Source organism: Protopterus annectens, chromosome 4.part1 (assembly GCF_019279795.1).
Source record: "Protopterus annectens isolate FY-2018-M chromosome 4.part1, PAN1.0, whole genome shotgun sequence".
NCBI classification, from domain to species: domain Eukaryota; kingdom Metazoa; phylum Chordata; order Ceratodontiformes; family Protopteridae; genus Protopterus; species Protopterus annectens.
The window spans coordinates 839,177,600-839,199,828 of NC_056734.1; the positions used below are offsets into that span (position 1 = coordinate 839,177,600).

General features: G+C 41.1%; 1 protein-coding gene across 1 annotated transcript in view; it reads right to left on the reverse strand.

Moving 5' to 3' along the window:
- The window catches only part of HPS3 (HPS3 biogenesis of lysosomal organelles complex 2 subunit 1), a 603,825-nt gene that overhangs the window by 177,390 nt on the left and 404,206 nt on the right, over positions 1-22,229 (reverse strand). The window contains exon 14 of the mRNA XM_044070618.1: positions 1,908-2,015. Within this exon, the coding sequence (XP_043926553.1) occupies positions 1,908-2,015 (108 nt within the window). The remainder of the gene's footprint in view (positions 1-1,907; positions 2,016-22,229) is intronic.

Genomic DNA, 22,229 nt, shown 5'->3' on the forward strand with positions numbered 1-22,229 from the left:
CTTTAGAAGCATGAAGGAATGCAATTGTTTTATGACTTCCAGCATCTGTCACACATCTGAGCAAAAACACTTGTCTGTATATTTTTACAGGTAGATGCTAAATACTGCCAGCTTCAGCAATAGGGGTTTTACCTGAGAACAAGTGAGATGACAAAAAATAATGCCATTCTGCAAGCTATCTTAGCAGTAATATTTCAGATATTAATTTGATAAATCTCTTAGTGAGGCAGAGCATTCTGCATTTTGTCTTGGACTTGACAACAGAAGAACCATTCACCACATCATCTGCCTTGCTCTATAAGTACGCTTTTAGAGTACAGTAATTGTCTTAGATTCAGTTAGGAATACAGTGAAGCTTAGTTTAGATATTTTCCTTTATTTATTTGAGACTGTCCTAAAATGTTTTAAATATTTACTGTGATTTTCAATGCTGATGTCACTGTGAATATATATACTGAGTATTTTCTTGTTCTTTTATTATTTGTTATTAAATACATTTAAACCTTTCATTGTGGCTGATGTGTAGAGGTATTTAAGTTTTGAGAGAACATGCATATTTATTTGGTGACACTGTGTGGGCCACTCCTAATAGCCTTGCTCTTAGTCAATCTACCATTTGTATTAATATTAATATCACTCAGTATATTGGGTACCCTTGGAAGAGCCTTAAGGTAGCTGGCAGAACTGAATGGTCTCAATGAAAACTATCTTATAGTCTGGGCAGAAGGGGGGAAAGCTAGTAAACCTGTGCCAGCCTTTCCCAGGTGTGTGTGTGTGTGTGTGTGTGTGTGTGTGTGTGTGTGTGTGTGTGTGTGTGTGTGTGTGTGTGTGTGTGTGAATCAAACCTCAAACAGTGTGTATGAGCTACTTTGGCAGGGACACGAAGCACTGGTTGGACAGAGAGGGTGCTGGAGGTCTTGGCTTGGTCACTCAGCTGAGATTTCAACTCTATAGGTGTGCCAGTGGGGAGTCTTATTAGGGATCTGGAGAAAGAGTGAGAACCAGCCCCAGTCTAACTGTGGTCTCTATGTGATCTTAAGGGAAACTGCACTTGATGCAGAGAGTTGTAGCTGGAAATACTGTGTGTGTGTACCTGCTTAACCACTCAGTGAACGTCCCCTTCTGGTGCCAGTTATGAGGACTGAGGCTCCTTGATTACTGGTCCAGTGGTGGGTGGTCACACAGAAATAAAGCAATTCTAGAAAAGAGTAGCAAGATTTAGACTCTTTTATTAGGACTGCAACTTGGGGTAGCTGCAGTTGTGCAGCAGTTAGTGTTGCTGCCTCACAGCAAGAGGTTTTCTGGTTCAATCCTCAGCTCGGGTGCCTTCTGTGCAGAGTCTGCATGTCCTCCTTGTGGTCGCGTGGGTTTCCTCCGGGTGCTCCGGTTTCCTCCCACATCCCCAAAGACATGCTGTAGGTGGACTGAACACTCTAAATTGGCCCTAGGCGTGAGTGCGTACAGGTGTGAGCCTTCAGTGGAAGGTTGGGTGCAGGGCTGGCAACTCAACACCATAAAACCCCACTGCCAATCATGAGCGGACAGGTGATCCGCTGTGGTGACCCCTAACCGGGAAAAGCCAAAAGAAGAAGAAATTTAGGACTGCAACTTACCTAACAGGTAAATGTTCAGATCAGGTGGATCAGCAGACTTCAGTTACCACCAAAGTCTGTGTTTCTTGATATAAACATATACTAAATTGTACAACATTTAGCTGAATAATCCTGATTTCAAGCAACTATATTCATTAATAACAAAAAAAAAAAAGAGAAAAATGACTGCAGATAGAAATGCAACCAAAGCCATCACTGAAATTGACATATTAAACACCATTCCATTTCTGTTATAAATTCTGTACTTCAGTCCATCAGGCACCACATGCATTATAAACATCTCTGCCTACCTACCTGCAACTTCTGCACTTCTTCAGGATAGTCATTTGTTCGGATGTACTCAGATGGAGTTATGTAGTTAACCCATGGAAAAATTAAACCATACTGGCTATAAGAATTCATCTAAAAAAAAAAAAAAAAAGGCAACAGTTGATAAAATCTTAAGCTGCAGGTCCAAACTACTTCAAAACAGTGAGTGATCAATGCTCTTCATACAACTTGCTAGTATATACATGTGCATGCTAACTTAAAACTTGTCAGGCTGTTGAAAGCTGTAGTTTTGATTAACATGATGTTATGATTAACATGATGTTACAAACATGATCTCCACAGGTTCCTATCGTGTGACTGAAAATTGTAAATGGTGAAAGCGTACTGAGCGAACACGACTGGGCGAACGTCATGCGCGTAACATGGAAATCACCGTAGGGAATATTTTTCCTTTACTTCAATGCAGTGTGATCTCGGAGTAGGAATATTTAAGTTGTGGGGTGTGGGGGGGTGCAGCCCCCTACATGAAGGGTGCAGGGGGGGCTTGCCCCCCTGCCTACGGCATTTAGGTAAGTATAGTTTTTTATTTTTATTTTTTATTATATTTTCGAAAGTTCAAACATCGCTCATATGGTGTTCAATGTTTGAAACTTTTGAAAATATAATATAGAACCGATCTCCACATCTGTATTTTTACCGTGTTTACTGTTTCTGCAGTATCCTTGACAACATGAAACAAAAAATAAGTAGACAACAAAACTATATGCCTTGTCATGGCACCTCTGCTCAGTCATCACCCCAGTCACTACGACCAAGAAGCTTTCACTTGGACCAGGGCCACTACATACCCCATTAAAGTTGAATTCTACTGCCACTGCTGTGAGATAGCAGATGAAGAAAAGGCATGGCATCCCAGTGTGACACCATTCTGATAGGTGACAGGCATTTTACTACCAAAACCCTAACACTCCAGGTCATAAGAATACAATGTTGTCAGTTCCACTGTATCACGCACACTTCTGAGAGAACAGCAATGTGACAAATGCCCACAAACTTGTCTATACACAGCTGTGTTTGGTATCTCCATGGTCTATGCCATAAAGCAGACAGACGGTGAATACTCCCTGATTCTACCTTAAATACACTTGAGCTAACTTTCAGTCACTTGAAGCTATCCTCATCCCACCTGGCTTACTCTCAAATACCTGAGACACTCTGAATACCCAAGTCCCCGATTTTAAAAACAGAAGCCCAAACAAAGCAGCAAGAAACTGGCATTTTTTATGACAAGACTTTTGTCTCATTTAAACTGAAACACACAGATTAGTTAATTCCCCAAAAGAAAAACATCACTTTTGCTTTGACAAAACTCCAGGAAGAGTGGTAAGTCTTAATGCTGAAAGAACTGACTTACCTTACGATTTTTTACTTCAGAATACAATATAGCTACTCAAGGTGGTAAACTGCATACAAATATTTATCAGTGCTGACAGTTAAACTGACTGCTTTTCTCAATGTGTATCAGTTATACAGTGCAATGAAAAAGTATTTGCCCCCTTCCTGATTTCTTATTTTTTTGCATGTTTGTCACACTTAAATGTTTCAGATCATCAAACAAAGTTAAATATTAGATAAATATTAGACAAAGATAACCCAAGCAAACACAAAATGCAGTTTTTAAGTGATGATTTTATTTATTAACGAAAAAAAAATATCCAAACCTACATGGCCCTATGTGAAAAAGTAATTGCTCCCCCTGCTAAATCATGAAGTAACTGTGGTTAATCACATTTTTGGGAAAGCTGAGTTCAATTTCACTAGCCACACCCAGGCCTGATTACTGCCAGACCTGTTGAATCTAGAGATCACTTAAATAGAACATGTCAAAGTGAAGTAGGACAAAAGATCCCAAAAAGGAAGACATTATGCCGCGATCTAAAGAAATTCTGGAACAGATGAGAAACAAACTAATTCACATCTATCAGTCTGGAAAAGGTTACAAAGCCATTTCTAAAGCTTTGGGACTCCAGCAAACCACGGTGAGAGCCATTATCCACAAATGGAGAAAACATGGAGCAGTGGTGAACCTTCCCAGGAGTGGCCGGCCTACAAAAATTACCCCAAGAGTGCAGCAACGATTCATCCAAGAGGACACAAAAGAACCCAGAACAACAGCTAAAGAACTGCAGGCCTCACTTGCTCAGTTAAGTTCAATGTTCATGACTCAACCATAAGAAAGACACTGGGCAAAAATGGCATGCATGACAGAGGCCCAAGGTAAAAACCACTGCTGACCAAAAAGAACATAAAGGCTCGTCTCACTTTTGCCAAAAAACATCTTGATGATTCCCAAGACTTTTGGGAAAATATTCTGTGGACTGACAAAACAAAAGCTGAACTTTTTGGGAGGTGTGCATCCCATTACATCTGGCATAAAAGTAACACAGCATTTCAGAAAAAGAACATCATGCCAACAGTCAAACATGGTAGTGGTAGTGTGATGGTCTGGGGCTGCTTTGCTGCTTCTGGACCTGGACAACTTGCTGTGATTGATGGAGCCATGAATTCTGCTCTCTACCAAAAAATCCTGAAGGAGAATGTCTGGATCAGTTCGTGACCTCAAGCTGAAGCATACTTGGGTTCTGCAGCAGGACAATGATCTAAAACACACCAGCAAGTCCACCTCTGAATGGCTTAAAAAAACAAGATGAAGGTTTTGGAGTGGCCTAGTCAAAGTCCGGATTTGAATCCATTTGAGATGCTGTGGCATGGCCTTAAAAAGGCGGTTCATGCTTGGAAACCCTCCAATATGGTTGAATTAAAACAATTCTGCAAAGAAGAGTGGGCCAAAATTCCTCAACAGTGATGTGAAAGACTCATTGCCAGTTATCGCAAACGCTTGATAGCAGTTGTTGCTGCTAAAGGGTGGCACAACCAGTTATTAGGTTTAGGGGGGCAATTACTTTTTCACATAGGGCCATGTAGGTTTGGATAGTTTTTTTCCTTAATAATTAAAATCTTCACTTAAAAGCTGCACTTTGTGTTTACTTGGGTTATCTTTGTCTAATATTTACATTTGTTTGATGATCTGAAACATTTAAGTGTGACAAACATGCAAAAAAAAATAAGAAATCAGGAAGGAGCAAATACTTTTTCATTGCACTGTATAAGCTGCAGACCACTGTGAACAAGGTTTTCAGATTTATCTCTGTAGCAGAACCGAGGAATACATCACTGCACCTACTACAGAAACACACTAGCTTACCTACTGTGCTACAGTGCTAGTCAAACAAGCTTACCTATGTCACTGTCCACCATTACTTTCTAAAGTACAAAGTAAAACCACCAGTCATTCAATCAGAGGTAATACCACAGATGCTCTTACTTTTACTAGACCCCCCAGTCTGGTTCAGTCATAAGTGATACAAGCATTCACTAAGATTGGGCCTGCCTAGTACAATCAGTTAACCACAGAAATCAGACACCACAAAACACTGCTTGGCTTTAAAACTAAATTAAAAGATCAGCTCTATACACAGAAAATGCAACTTCTTCTTTGAATCTTACAGTCTTTTCTCACCATTGCTTGCAGCTGACTGTGACTACCTGATGTTTATGCTGCAGGACAACCATTTCACTAGGAATGACTGCAATCTCTGATTTAATCCCAATGCCCTTTGCTTACAAGAAGGAGGTCTACCTGAGCTGCACAATGGCCACTCTTGCATGTGATATTGAGTTTGCCTGTTTTGGCAAACATTTGCTGGCCACCATCACACCATTGCCAGAAAAAAAGTGTACAACAGGCTCTCATAGCCATCCTGCATAGCTGGACACTGACCAAGCTTAAAAGTCATTTGTTTACTGATCTTTACTACTGGGCTTTATCCCACAGACTCCTCTCACAGATAGCATGGGTCCCTGGCAGGAGTTGGAGTAGGCCAGGTCATCAATGCTTTTATCACTGGCAAATACCTATGCCCTTGTTTTGTCAATATTAGCTCATGTAATTAAATGACTTACAGACAACATTTACACCACCAAGTGGCTATCCCTGACACAGCATGCAGCCTGTGGTCTGTGTTTTATCTAGAAGATGCTGCACTGCACAGCTAATGCTTAAAGCAGGTGTTCCACATGATTCTCTTGTCAACAGGAACCACACCTGGACTCTGTTCTGCTGTCCACAACTGTTCATTTTTGCATGCATTCTCCTGTCAGAACTCTCAAAATCAACTGGGAGAGCTGAGTCTGAAGCCACTAACTTCTGTCCTTGTAACAAAAATACCCAGTATGCTTTTGAGAAAAAAATGAGCTATAGCAAGAACATACAAACTCCATAGACTAACCAGAGGTATGTTTTGAACCCTGTACATTCTACTTGTGAGTCAAAGATCTTAACCATTACATCTTTCATTTCTAATATGAATGTACTTTTGCTACTCTGGAACATGTTTGTAATTGAGCACCTGTGTGTGTTATGAGAAAATGTCTGTTTTTTGCAATATTGTAACATTGCGTGCTCTTCAGGGAGCCTGGGTCATGGGTGAAAAGTGTCTTGGACCTTCTCAGCCCACTTTTCTGGTTAACAAACTGCACATGGCTTATCTTGACCTGGCCAAAGCTTCTGATACTATTCTTCATGATGGAATTTTGAAAAATTAGACAAACTTAATATAAGCCTCTATGTTTGCTGGATTGCAGATTGGTTATCAGATAACTAACTGGTGGTGAAAATTGCTGGCACACCATCTAAATGTAAAATTAGAATGAGCAAGGTGCCACAAGGATGCATGTTAGACCATCTGCTGTTTGTAATTTATTTTTCACAAATCCAAGCCAACATCCTACATGAAAATCCCAGAAGTGTGGGTGAATAAGTCTGTTGATGACTGCAAGCTGGGTACAGTTAACCACTCTCCAGTGAGACTAAACAGCTCCAGCTCAAGGAAGGGCTGGAGTATGAAAACTCCTGGTGTACTGAAAATGGACTAAAGTTAAGTGCAAATAAACTGCAGTGTATTAACATTCAGCAAAAAAAAAAAAAGTTGCTCCCACTTAGTACTCCTCTTCAGAGTGACAGGGTCATAAAATACCTGGGTACTTATAGGTTCATAGGTTCATAGGTTCATACTAGGCTATCTGCCCTAGGGCATTTATAAGCCTAGCCAGAATGTGTTTGGCTTTCGCCACCCATTTTAAATTTATTTTGCTATGCCCAGTATACTGTGCCTCTGTCTAACAGTGACACAGAAGTGATACCCGGGTAAAACTACGATCTTCCCATCCACTCATCAAGATTCCTCTTGAAGAGAGTCAATGAGGGACTCTGCCTAACCTGGACTGGGATTTTATTCCAGAGTGAAGGGAGCCTCTGGGTTATGAATCTGTCCCTCCAGCATGTCCTATTTATTTCAGTGCTGAGGTTCAAGTCTTGTATTTTCTGAGGTGCAGCATGTCCATTAATTCCGGGTTGGACATGGCTTTATACATCAGGCACAGATCACCTCTGAACAGGCGGTAAGCCACTGAGTAGAGCTGGAGTTTCTTTAACCGGGCAGCATATGGCATCTGTTTGAGCCCTTTGATCCTCTTGGTGAGGTACTTTTGGGGTCTTTCCAGTTGCTGCAGGTGTCTGGTAAGGTACATCCCAAAAGGGGCATTGTACTCAATTATGGGCCTGATGAGGGATGAGTAAAGTGGCACGATGACCTCCCCTGATCTAGATGTGAATCCCTTCATGATTAGGTGGGCTATATAAAATGTTTTTCTAACCACTTTGGCACGCCATGGTTGACAAATGAGAGATTGCTATCAACTTGGGTCCCCAGGTCCCTAATTACTTCTTCTGTACTTAATGGATTACCACCTATGTGGTAATTTGTTTTTGCCAAAGGGGATGACTATACACTTTTTGGCATTTAGCTTGAGGCCATGGCTCTGGCACCAGTTGTCTGTTTCTATGAGGCCCTTTTGAGGATGCTTGTGTCGGGTGGAGGGTCGATTATGGCTTGGTTGCAGCAGTCAACTGTGCTTGGTCTGCCACAGTCCTCTTCCGTGTGTGGCCTGTACTCCAATATATATGAACAAGAGAGGTCCCAGGACTGAGCCTTGTGGGACACCACTTGTAACTGGTTTGGAGTCTGACATGGCTCCAGCAATTCTAACCATGTGGGTTCTGTCCTTGAGCCAGTTTGCAATCCATCTAGTGACATAGGGTTTATATTTTAAGCTGGTGAGCTTATCTATAAATGCCGGGTGGGGTATTGTATCAAGCTTTTAGGAGGTCCAGGTAGGCTGTGTGGACCACCTTCCCCGCCAATGGCCTTGGTGACTGTTTCAAAGAAATCAACCAGGTTTAAGAGGCAGGATCTGCCCTTAACCAAGCCAACTGGGGTAGGATCCAGTGTTTGTAGGTCCCCAATATCTTTATTTATGAGGTCCATGATGATCCTTTCTATAGCTTTGCAGACCAAGCTAGTCAGGCTTATGGGGCCATAGTTTCCAGGATCTGTTGAGGCACCACCTTTATGGAGAGGGACCACTGTTGCTGTACACCACTCTTTGGGCACATATCCTGTAGTAAGGCTGAGATTGAACAGTAGTTTTATGTTTGGGTTTAGCTCTTCTTGGAGTTCATGTAGGACGAGCCCCGAGACACCATCTGGTCCCATTGATGCTGTGTTTTTGCTTTGGAAGGCGGCTCTTACCTGAGCATCTGAGATGTCAGGGGCAGCACTCTGCTGGGATAGATATTTGCCCTTTGGTGGGGAGAAGTTTGCGCTGAACCTGTCAGCTAGGATGTTGGCAATGTCTGTGGGGTCTGTGTATTTTTTGTCATTTTGGTCTAATTCTGAGCATATCTGGGAATTACCACCCAGGTTCCTAACAAAACTAAAGAAAGCCTTGTGATTATCCTTAGTGTCCTGTGCAATTTTTCTCTGAGCTGGCCTTAGACAATTTTATGTGTTGCCATTTTTGCTAATACTGATCAGTGATGCCTTCCCTTTTTGGGATTTTGCTCTATCATTTAGTAGCTTCCTCCTGCTATTGTATAGTTTGTTTATGGCTGGGGTCCACCAGACAGGACTGGACTGTCTTGGTTTTATTTGGGATCGATGATCCATGCATTCCTGAAGGTGTTCATAGAATGCGTTATAAAAGTTCTCTAAGTGGGGGTGTTTTTTTTCCACAGGCTGGGGCTTTGAAGGATTCCACCTCAGTTTTGAGGAGTGTGAAATTTGCTTTAGAGAAGTTTTTCACTGTGGTTTTCTGGGCAGGGGTGGGGTCAGGATGTGAATATCCAGTGAGATTAGTTTATGGTCTGATCTTACCAGTGAGGGATACACTTCTGGTGTGGAGCATAGAGTCCCCATGTTGGTGATGATCAGGTCCAGTATGTTTTCCCCTCTTGTGGGAGTGGTAACAAGTTGTTCCATAGCATTTGAGTTTATAAATTCTAGGAACCTTTCGGCTAGGGTTGGAGCTAGAGTAATGCTCCCAGTCTATGTTTGGGTAGTTGAAGTCGCCCAATATAATGGTGTTTGGAGAGACCTTCATATTTTCCAGTGTTCTCAGGAAGGCCGAGTGGGTTCCTGGGTTTGGGAGGGTGGTCTGTAGCAGGCTATAAACTGGAAGGCAGTTTTACCCACTGTTAGTTGCACATGGATAGTCTCTGATGCTTCGTGCTTTTCCACCAACCTGGAGGTGTGGGTATCTTTGATGAATATCGATACTCCCTCCTTTTGTGGTTCGGTCCAAGTTTTGGGGGCGAAAGCATGGTATGAGGTATAACCTGGTAGTGCTGGGGTGCTCTCGGGAGCCCTGAACCAGGTTTCTGTTACTGCACAGATATCGATGTTCTCCATGCTAAGGAGAGTTTTCGTCGTCGAGGCATCTTGAGGTTTAGACTTCTGGCGTTGGTAGCATTACTCTTAGTTTCTTATCCCTTGTGATACCTATGGAGGTGGGTTTGTCTTTGAGCCTTGCCTAAAAGGCACTATGGGGGTAGCAAGAGCCTTTGCCAATATCCGAAAGCCCAGGGTGACAGGTGCAAGCCGTCCCTAGCTTAGCATATCGTGGCTTGAAAGCATATCATCCCAAGCTGACAGGCATTGGATCCCCTTTGAATGACACCAGTACTTAAGCCAATTGTTGAAATTGATCATCTTGTCTTCATATTGTGGCATCATTCTTGGTGAGGGTAAGATGCTACTCAAGGTCAGGGTCATATCGCCTGGGCTACATGCTCAGAGAGCTCCTTTATGTCTCTTTTCATGTAGTCCAGGGAGGTATCGCTCAGGTCATTCACACCAGCATGGACAATAACTGAGTCATATTTGTACTTGCCTTGGAGTGACCTGAGTGCTTGTGTTATGTGGCGGATCCTAGCCCGACAGGCTGCTCACCGTGACCCTCTCCTTGTTCAGCCTGGTGAGCTGGACGCGTGTGCCTGACGATAGAGTCACCTATTACAAGTGTATCAGGTGTGTTGTTTAGTCTTAAGGGCTGTGACTGTTTGGCACACTGGCTTTGTGAGATATGTGTTGCACGGTTTTGTTTTGGGGTAGCGGCTGCTTGGGTGTCTGCTTTGGAGGTCTCTGCTGCTTGCAGATCTTTATTTAGAGCCTCCGAGTATGTTTTTGTGTGATTATGTGTTTGGTTTGCTGTCGTGGTAGGTCTATGTGAGACTGGAATTGTAGTGAGTGTGGTTTCCTTCTCCTCCTGACTGGTTATGCCAGTACTGAGTTGAGAGAGCTTAGCCTCCAGTTTGGTATATGGTTGCATCTCTCACATGTGTTGGAATTTGTTGGGAGGAGGAGAGGGTTGTCTGTGTACATGAGGCAGTTGTAACATTGCCTCAAGATTCCCAGATTCACCAGCTGGACCGGAGAGGAGATTGACAACTGACCTTTGGACATGCTAGAATAATATTGGGAATTCCTTAATAACTGAAAACCAGGGCCACTGGGGAGTGAGTGTGTAGTGCTTTTAATTTTTAGTGCTGACTTATATAATTGCTTTAGTGAGCAAGTGCCAGGTAACTTAAGTGCAATGTGTTACAGGTAACTTTTATATGGACAATTCTCTCTTATCTGATCATCATGTTTCCACCACAGTCAGGAAATCCATCTGTCTGGTTCAGTTAATTAGTAAGGGAATATAATCAACATTCATAGAAATAATATTACCTGTACCCTTCCTTTATCAGACCCATCATAGAATAAAATTTCTCCTTTGGTACTTGCCAGACCTAAGCACTCAACTAGAAAGGCCTCAATGATTTTTAACAACAAAAAAATTAAAGGCCTTAAAATTCTTCAACTATCCCAATATATATAGCACAGCTCTCCTTATACTCAGTAGCCTAGCAACTGCTCCAAGGTGACCAGTGTCTCACTTTTCTAGCCGTGAGAGACCCAATCCTATTAGACCTCCTACTTCTTCTCCACACCAGTGTCCTTCAAACACCTGCACTTGAGACGTATATCTGCACCAAAACATACACAAGACTCACTGGAGGAATATATTCTTAATGCAGAGTATTCCCATCCTATGGAATAAGTTTCCACTACAGGTCAAACAAAACACTGCTCTGGCTTGATGACTGAACAGACAGACACAAATTTACACCAGGCTTATCATGTAAGGCCTTCCTCTGTTTGGAAGGTAAGCAGTATTAAGTATTTGACAAGGGTGGCTAGAACTTTTAGGTTTGTCTGCTTAAAAGTATATATGATTAGACATCTTATGGTCCCCATGTTTACATGCCTAATATTATTCCTATGGTCCCATTCGGTCTCAGCCTTTCCACTGGATTCATGCCAGAGGTATGGAGAATTGCTATGGTCATCCCGCTCCATAAAACAGGAACCAATACTGATCTCAATAACTACAGGCCTATAAGCCTCACCGGCCTTATCTGTAGGGCAATAGAGTGCATCATCATCATCATGAAACTTATTAACAAGGACATAGGTAGTCTTCAAATCCTGGAACCAAACCAGTTTGGGTTTCTTAAAGGCAGATATTGCCTTCTAAACCTCTTGGATTTTTTGAACAAGTCAGTAAGGCATCAGAATCAAGCAAATTGGTTCACAATGATTACCTGGACTTGGCCAAGGCTTTTGAAACCATTCCACAGTCTGGCATGACTGATAAGCTAATTCAGTTAAAAGTAAACCCGTGTTAACTGTCGGACAGAAAACTGGCTCATCAAAAGAAAGAGAACACAAAGCTATTAGTGTTGCAGGCACACAGCAATCAAAAAGAGTAGTTACCAGCAATGTCCCCCAGGAAATGGTCCTTGGAGACTCTTCTTTGTAATCTACTTCTCTGACATCAAGGCAGACACCAAAGGCCTGTGGCTTACAAACTTTGCCAAATTAGTGCAAACTTGGAACTATTAAAAATTCCCCAAATGACCACCAAATTCTCAAGGAGGGCTTAGCACATTCATTAACAAGTAATGTTCGGACTGTGGACTCAAATTAGGCACCAAGAAATGCAGCACTGTGTCCTCTGGCAAACCCAAGTACCCATGCTCCTATCACAGAGGTGTCATCCCTTTAAGAATTGACTCTGTCGTTAGTGATTTAGGCACTTTCATAGACAATGAATCATTCCCTGACCACCATGTTTCCACTGTTGTTAAGAAATCCTTTTAAATAGTCAGATTAATCACCTGGAGTACAGCTTCTTGATCCAATGAAGTCATCATTATCCTCTACACATCCCCCTTACAATGCAATAATAGAGTCTAATGCAGTTGTCTAGGAACATGACCCAGTTTGACAGACCACAACATTTCCTCACTAAGTAAATTAAGGGCAGGTCCTCCTTGAACTACAATGACAAGTTAAAGCCCACTCTCTCTCTTTTCTGTTTCCTATTGACTTCTGACAGGAAATCTCTGTCTATCATATAGAGCCACCAAGATCCTGGTCCTATGTGTCATCCTTGCTCACTCGTTGTCTTACAAGTCAAACATGACTCCTAGAGTGACCCCGCAGACAGCTGTCACTATCTGCAGTGTACAATGCAAAGAGGCAAAATGGCAGTAAGCTGCCTGGTCCTTCTGTATCACACAGGCACACACAAACATAACTATGGGGAATTCAGAGTCCCAGATCCACATTACTGCATGTCTTTCGAATGTGGGAGGAAACACAGGTACCCAGAGAAACACCACACAAACACAGGGAAGAGCATGCAGGCTCCATACAGAAGGAACTCCAGCTTGAGAGCCAAACTGGAGAACGTTTTGCTGCAATGCTGTTGAGTCACACTGTTCTCCACATATCCACTAAACTAATAACATCCTAAATTCCCCTGCAAGAGAGCTAAAATTCCAACAAATCATAAACAGGACCTACTGGCGAGATAGATATATATCTATCATATACAGTCCCTTTTTTATGGAATGGACTCCCCTTGGATGTAAAGCAGAGTAAACTAGATATAATGTACTGCATTCTAGTAGGGTCTGGTATTAATTCACATCCTGGCACATTCCAATTATTAAGATCTTGTGACTAGGCTACAAATGCTCCACCAGATCAACAGCCTAGTATTAACCTACAGAGCCAAACACACACACACATTTTACATCTCTCTCTCTATACATATATATATAAATATATATTCACACGTATACACACACACACACACACACACACATATATATATATATATATATATATATATATATATATATATATATAAAATATATATTTATATTTGCACACACATATATACACACACACACACACACAATTTTTTTAAACCCAAGTAAGAAAAAAAAAAAAATATATATATATATATATATATATATATATATATATATAGAGAGAGAGAGAGAGAGAGAGAGAGGGACAATGATCCAACTGCCTCAAAAAGTCAGGTTTTATACTTTCTGTTGATCTCGCCATGCTATCTTCTTTTTTGGTTATCACTCTATCATGACTGAGACCCAAAACACAGAGTTGCATCTTCAGTCAGATATCATTAAAGTGTGTTTACAAATATGAAAATGCTTGTCAGCAGAGTCTCATATGTCTTTACACAAAAGGCAATGCCCTCCTCAGAAGTTAAAAAGTTTCCAAATATTTCAGTAAAGCACCAATCTGTTTGGAGCCAAGGCAGATGAGTGACACTCCAAAGAGGCCAAGCTTCAGTCACCTTCTTGACAACAAGCCATACTAACGAAGTAAAAGACACAAATTACTTCATGAGCAAGTTACTCCATACTTAAAGGGAGGCTTCTCCTTGTTTACATGACCTAACAAGAATAATAAACAGTGTTGTAGAATGTTCTGAGCATTCAGTCCCTTGGCAGAGCTAGAAATGTCTTCTGACCATCTGCAAAGCAGCTCTTAATACTAAATTGAAATTTAGGTTTCTTGTAACCGGATTCAATGACAGCACAGAAAACGGCTTAAGAAATATTGTAAGAAGTTCAGAAAATGAAACAGTATGATTAAATCCAACATCTGTGAAGCAACAGTACTGGGAAAAGACCCTTGCTTCAAGAAGAACACTTCACACCAAATATCACTGGACACTGCTGAGACTGGAATGGCCCCAAAAGTACTTATCAGTACACCAGTCTCCATGACCTCAGAAAGTACAGATAGTATGATGACATCAACAGCTGTGTAAAATCTTACCATAACAGTAGATGTCTCTCTCTCTTCACTGTCACACTACTTATAACATAAGCAATCTCCTGCCAACGACAGCCCAATGTCCAGCCAGTATACCAAAGCCTTTGGTACTTATATGTGCTGTACTTCACATGTACATTCCACAGGCTAGCCGTAGGGCATAAAGGTGAAGTACAAATGCAGACATCCAGAACTTCTTTGCCGCCAGTGTGAACACCATCACTGAATATCAGTCTTTTTTAGGATGTGTCTTACTAAGCATATCACACTGTTGGAAAGACTCCAGAGATTCTTAACCAAAAAAAGATCATGGGCTTAAAGATCATGTGCAACAATTTTTGCACTTACCTGCAAGTCATTTTCTTTTTTCTGAGATGATTCGATGGCTTCAATTTATTATTCCATTCTTTTATTTATTTTGTAATTTTGCATTTCCGAATGTTGGCTCTCCACTGACTTACTAATGCAGTACACTTTGTTTTCGTGCCATACTTGGCATTTTGATGATGCAAAGTCAGATCATTTCTGCAGTTCATGCAGGGTCCTTTCTTTCCTCTGTTTTTTTTTTTTGTTTTTTTGTTAAATAACTATCACAGCAAAGCTACTCACAGACTAGCAATTTTAAACAGAAAATCAGGTTTGTCATCAACATGCATTTTCAGGACAACAGTATGAAACTCTAATGTCTGGCATTACAGACCCAATGTAATCCTCAGTAATTTAACAGAAAATTTAATGTTTTCCAAGGCAGGAACAAGGCAAAATATCAGTCAAAATTAGGGATGTTCTGCAAAAGTTGTGGACAGCTAGGGAAATGACTCAATCACACTAGGGAAAAAAGGGGCATTTGAGAGGTATAGACTTTGTGCTGCATGTGTTGTGGTTGTGTAACCATGTAATAGAAGAAAATTTCACATTTCTTTGCACATATCAAACACTTTTGATGAGTGGATCAACTGACAACATTTAACTTGCTTGTAAAATGAAAACTAATACAAATATGACTGCCCAATGCTGAAAAGTCTCTCCATATATGTCTGCCTTGCTCTCACTGATGCTTACAACCCCAACATAATGTCAGCACATGAGAAGGGAAACAGAACTTCCTGTAGAGGAATCAACAGGGGATGGAAGATGTTATGGTTATGCAGGGCACTCTCTGGGAGAGGTTTTTATTTAAATAAAAATGAGAATGAGGACTTAAATGAGAAAAAGTGCAGCCAAGGTAAGAAGCTGGTGAAGAAATTAATTTTTAAATGAGATTTGCTAATCCGATTTACCTGAGCTACCAACAGACTATAAACTAAGCTCTACATTAGCTATCATATAGACTCCTTAGGGGCACACTCTGTGCCTTGCCTATACGGCCATAAGGGATCTAGTTGTTCAAGAACAATTACATCTCCAAAAATTAAACAGTTCTACCAACACTAGGGCCATTGACCTTAATTTAATCTAACAAATAAATAAGACAAGGTGGAGAATAGATTTTTCATGCAGTACCTACCCCATCTATGGAACAAACTTCAAAAATTAAGGAGACACACTGTCTGTCTTTAAAAATGAGCTGGACAACTGGATGAGTGTTCATAAATTCACACCTGGTATACTGGACTGGCCCTCCTTGGAGGCAAGGCTTAAGAGTGGATATTGGCAAGGTAGAAATGGCCTCATGGCTCAATGGCCCAGTAACTCCTATGATCCTAATTGACTCAGTCCAGCCCAAGAGCCAAACAGCCAACCAAAAAAGCAAAGGGCTTCTTTTAATGTTCTTACAGTTTATCTTCAACTGTGAATTAGTGTTCTTCAATGGAGGTCTCTGCCTGAAGAAGGAAGTGGTACAACAGGTTTTCGTTGATGGCCTGCCCCTTCCAGTTCAATATATCAATCTGCTTTCATTAGGGGCTCAATCTTAATTCTGTGGAATTACCACCCATGAATAAGTTGCAGCATTTGTCTATAGAGCTGAGATTTATGTGGTCACTATAACTGATGTCCAGTGCCTCCTGATTAAAAAATGGTGATTTTGGAAAAATACAAACATTAACCTAATGGTATTTCCACTTGATCTGTAGGATTTTTCAGATGCAGTGTTAATGGTACTTCTTCAGACACTTATAATGTCTGAAAATTACCAGAGGAAGTTAACCTAACTATCTTGCTTTAAAAATGCTCTACTTCTACAATAAGGGTGTAAATGTTTCTAATCGTGTCTGTTCTTCAATAGTTGTGGCTTTCCTACATCTGACAATTCACAGGATCGTTTAAAAACTAAACTTTCATATATCTAACAACTCACATGACTGCTTAAAAACTAGACTCTTATCTACACAACGTAAAATCACACAGTTAACTTTTTTAATGCACTGTGACCTAGAATCCAATAAACCTTACTTTCCTTGCAAGTGCAGCAACATTCTGACCAGGCCTACAGTCAATCTGCTGTTAAAAAGAAGGGATTTCTTTGGTGAATGTTCACTGGGAACACAGTTAAGGAATTGTTTAATTGTCATGAAGCATGACACTAAGTGTCATGGTGAGTCTAGCGTTTTTTTAACTACATACACTTTATTTACCATGTACACAGGGACAGGATGGAGGATTTTGGTCTATCTACACATCTTGCAGAAAACTCTTGAGCACAACACAAAAAAACAATTCTTGAGTACATGTGGAACAACCCAAATGTGTAAAGGTAAACACTGCAAGAAAACCCAACCAGCAGGTCACTATGAGATATTTTAAAACCTCCTGTAATAGTGTCCCATGGGATATATGTAAATGTCCCCTTAAGGACATCAAGTGTTTCACGGGCCTCCATTACAGGAGGTTTAATGTATCTCACAGTGAAATCTCTAGTTTGGCTGTATTTTTCTTGCAGTTTTTACTGAATGACTTGTCTGTGTGACCTTTTAACCCTTTGGTTTAAATGGGTAATAGTTGTGCTCTTTGCCCACATCTAATCCTTCTACTAATCACTTGCTTCAGTCACCAACCTGCCTTTTTTATCAGCAAGTATATCTGAGCAGTTTACAGACTGCTAGATACCCAGTCTAACCAATTTAACTTTGTTGAGGCCAATAATGTGCAATGAGGATTACTTTGCTCTTTAACCTGATTGCTTTCTGTAGGAATTTCGGGATTAGAGGAATTGGGGGAAAGGCATACACCAGTCTGGAGGGTCAAGTGTGGAAAACAGCATCTCTCAGTAACTCCTGGGACAGGGGAACAGGGCAAAGCAGTTGATGAACTGGTTGTTTAAGGGAGAGGCAAACAGGTTGCAGCAAAGCTGGCCCCACTGACGGAAAATCCTTTCTGTCACTTTTCGACTGAGAGACCACTCATGAGGTAGGAGAATACACCTGCTTAGTTTGTCCACTATCACACTGGAACTCCCCAGAATGTGTGGTGCTATCAGAAAGTGGTTGGAAGACATCACCCACAGCCACACTCTGAGAGTTTCCCAACAAAGAGGGTAGGATTTGGTTCCCCCCGATTGTTGATGTACGAAACTACTGACATATTGTCCATTTTAACCATAATTGTTCCTAAAGGAAGAGCAGTCTGAGAGGTGTGCAACTCTAAAAGCACGGCCCTTAGCTCCAGTACAATGATATGCAAGATGGCTTCTGTGGGGTGCCAAGTGCCTTGGACAGTCCTGCCCAGATAATACCCCACTACCTCATCTGGGAGGCTTCTGTGGTCACTAAGATTTGAGATTGTGATGGAACAAAGGGATGGCCTAGAAGAAAGTCTTCTGAATGCATCCACCTTACTAAATCTTTTCTGCAAAGACTGGTGATCAAAATCAATTCCAACATGGGTTGGTTCAACGCTGACTATTCAGATGCTAGCAACCATTGTAGTATCAAGCAAACAAAAACTGAAGTCCCACACTAAAGGTAGAGCAAAAGACGGTCAAACACCAGGCTGTATAACAATGAAGCAACTTTTAATAAAATAACAATAAAAACAATAAAACGATGTAGCAGCCAACTCCAAGATAAGCGCTTTTGGGTGTGTACCCTTCTTCAGCTAAAAAAATGGACTACATCACAATATTTTAAATTAATGAGAACCAATCAAAATCAGTAATGCACCCTCCTTCTTTTCAAAATGGACTTCAAGGGAATTAACCCATTCAAACCCGGAGCCCTATCCACTAAAAGTTCAATGCTCATCTAAGGTTAATCATCTGTGAACTGAGCGGGTGGAACTAGGAACTAAGCCTTTGTATTACTTTATTGCTTTTTTTCTACTTTGTATAGTGTGATTTGTTTTCTTTACACTGTGTTTTACTTGTATTCTGCTTTTAACTGCATACTAAAACTTGAAAAGAGACCACAGCTCTGTCTCTTGTGAGTCAGGCAGAAATTAGAAGAGGTCAATTAAGGAGTCACACATAAGTTACAACAGGTCAGCTAAGGTTAATCATCTGTGAACTGATGGGGTAGAACTAGGAACTAAACCTTCTATTTAAGTGGTAAAATAAAACATTTCAGAGCTTTACTGGAAAGGCTCACCCAGATTCTGCTACAGTTTGCTGTTAGGGAAAGGCTAGTTTGCTTTTTATTTGTTGTACTTTGTATTACTTTATTGCCTTTTTCTATTTTGTATACTGTGATTTGCTTTCTTTATGCTGTGTTTTACTTGTATCCTGCTTTAAACTGCATACTAAAACTTGAAAAGAGACCACAACTCTGTCTCTTGTGGGTCAAACAGAAATTAGAAGAGGTCAATTAAGGAGTCACACATAAGTTACAACAGGTCAGCTAAGGTTAATCATCTGTGAACTGAGGGGGTAGAGCTAGGAACTAAACCTTCCACTTAAGGGGTAAAATAAAACATTTCAGAGCTTTACTGGAAAGGCTCACCCAGACCCTGCTACAGTTTGCTGTTACGGAAAGGTTAGTTTGCTTTTTATTTGTTGTATTTTGTATTACTTTATTGCCTTTTTCTATTTTGTATAGTGTGATTTGTTTTCTTTACACTGTGTTTTACTTGTATTCTGCTTTTAAATGCATACTAAAACTTGAAAAGAGACCACAGCACTTTCTCTTGTGAGTCAGACAGAAATTAGAAAAGGTCAATTAAGGAGTCACACACAAGTTACAACAGGTCAGCTAAGGTTAATCATCTGTGAACTGAGGGGGTAGAGCTAGGAACTAAACCTTCTATTTAAGGGGTAAAATAAAACATTTCAGAGCTTTACTGGAAAGGCTCACCCAGACCCTGCTACAGTTTGCTGTTAGGGAAAGGTTAGTTTGCTTTTTATTTGTTGTATCTTGTATTAATTTATTGCATATTTCTATTTTGTATACTGTGATTTATTTTCTTTACATTGTATTTTACTTGTATTTTGCTTTTAACTGCATACTAAAACTTGAAAAGAGACCACAGCTCTGTCTCTTGTGAGTCAGACAGAAATCCCCCCTCCCACCCGGTTACTGTTGTGTTCCTAAACACTACTGTCTTTCTAGTTGCCTGCCCCTTATGTTAATTTGACCATATATCTCATTTCCTCTTTGCATTTACTGGCTGGTGTGAGTAAGGACAAAATTATCATTTTGTGAAATCACTACCCTTCAACTATTTAAATCTATTGGCCATCCTACTGTATTGCATAGTAATAGAATACAAAAGTGACCACCCCCTTTCAATCTATCTTGCTGTTTTAAAAATAGTGACTCTCCACTAAAACTTAACTTTTAGACAGGTAAAACTTAAGTTACCTACTTTCACATCTAACTCCTCTAGTGCACACTGCAGCGTTTAGGATAAACCATTTTTTCATCTTACCTTTAAGCATCTATTGCAAGACCACCAGTTATTGGACAGCCCACATTCTGCCTCTAGTAGTCATCTTGGAATTAGTGCTTTTGTTTTCTCCTCATGAGAGAAGGAGTGCAGTAACATTATTTCCTGGAGACTGCTGATCACCAGAAAGCTTAATAACTGCTTTATAGGTGACAGCTTGAAATATGTGCTTATTTTCTGACCCTGGTGAGAGTAGGAGCAGAGTGCATTGATTCCTGACTTTTTCTGGTTGGAGAGTGAGTGTCTGTGCTTAACGTATCTGATTGGTCTGGTTGCCATTCGAGGCATCTACCAGAAAAAGGCTACAAGCCTGCAGACCCTTGCATCATCTGGGACAAGACTGTGGATCACCAAACAGGCAGTGGCCTGCTTCTCTTCTTGGGATTGGTGCTAGCATTTTGCTTCTGGTGAGAGAAGAAGCAAATGAGTATTGTATCCCAACAGCATGAAGCTGTGCTGAGACCAGCATTAGTAGTAGCCATGCAGTAGCCATTCATGCGACTCCCCTCTTTTCATCATTCTTGACAAGCTAATTCTTTATTTTTCAGTAAGTACTGCTTGATTTCTTTCTAACTTCAGAATATCTGCCTAAATACTTCATCCTTAAATTTTCAGGGTCTACATATTAGTTTCACCTCAAGTGCTTGGCAGTGCTCTGTACAGACTCAGAAACATTGGTAACATTTTTCCTGTAAAAGGACTAAATAAGGAATCAGCTCCAGTACTTAGTAATAATGACCATCCCTCCTGGCATGTCTAAATGTCAGTTCCCTGTGCTTTCTCCTATTAACCTTGTGAACTTGGGCATTCTGAGGCAGTGGAGCAACTGCCTCATGCACACAGACAGCCCTCTCCTCTTACCTCCCAACACTCAAACTTCTGAGAGATGCACTTATATATCCAAACCGGAAGCCATGCACTCTCAAGCCAAGACTGGAATGGCTGGTCAAGAGGAGAAGGTCAACACCTGCATCACACCATATGCAACACATAGCCCTCCAGAACACCCACCAGCACAGCTCTCACATAAAAACACAAACCACACACCCATCTTTGCGGAGACTCTCAATAGAAATCTACCCAAACAGCAGAGACCTCCAAGGTAGAAATGCACTGAACCACCACAACACAGCACAAGCCACAAGACACATAGCTCACCTACACAGTGTGTCCCTCAACCTAAGCCCTTAAGGCAAAACAGCTTGCCCAATACACTAAACACAGGTGACTCGACAGGGAGGCACACTGATGTCCTACTCACTAGGTTGAATAAGGAGAAAGTAATAGCTGTCTATCAGGTGCCAGAATCCGACAAATAACACACGCACTCAGGTCACACCACAACAAGTGCAAGTATGACTCTGTCACTGTCTATGTGGGTATGAATGACCGGGGACGCACCTCCCTGGACTACATGAAGAGACATGGAGGAGCTCTCGGATTATGTGGCCCAGGCAGGTATGACCCTAACCCTGAGCAGCATCCTACCGTCACCCAGAATGATACTGCAGTACAAGCAGAAAATGACTGACTTCAATAACTGGCTACGTTTCTGGTGTCATTCTAAGGGGATCCACTATCTGTCTGCTTGGGATGACATGACTGACAGACCTCAATGCTTTGCCAGAGATGGCCTGCATCTATCACCCCTGGGTTTCTGGATACTGGCTAAGGCTCTTGCCTCCGCTATAGTGCCTTTTTTTAGGCGATGTTCCAAAGACCAAATTAGCACTGTAACAGCTATAAATAAATGCAATCTGAGGGTCATGCTGCTCAATGTTAGAAGTCTAAATCTCAAGATGCACTTGCTCGAAGCACTCCTCAAAATGGAGAACATCGACATTTGTGCTTTAACAGAGACCTG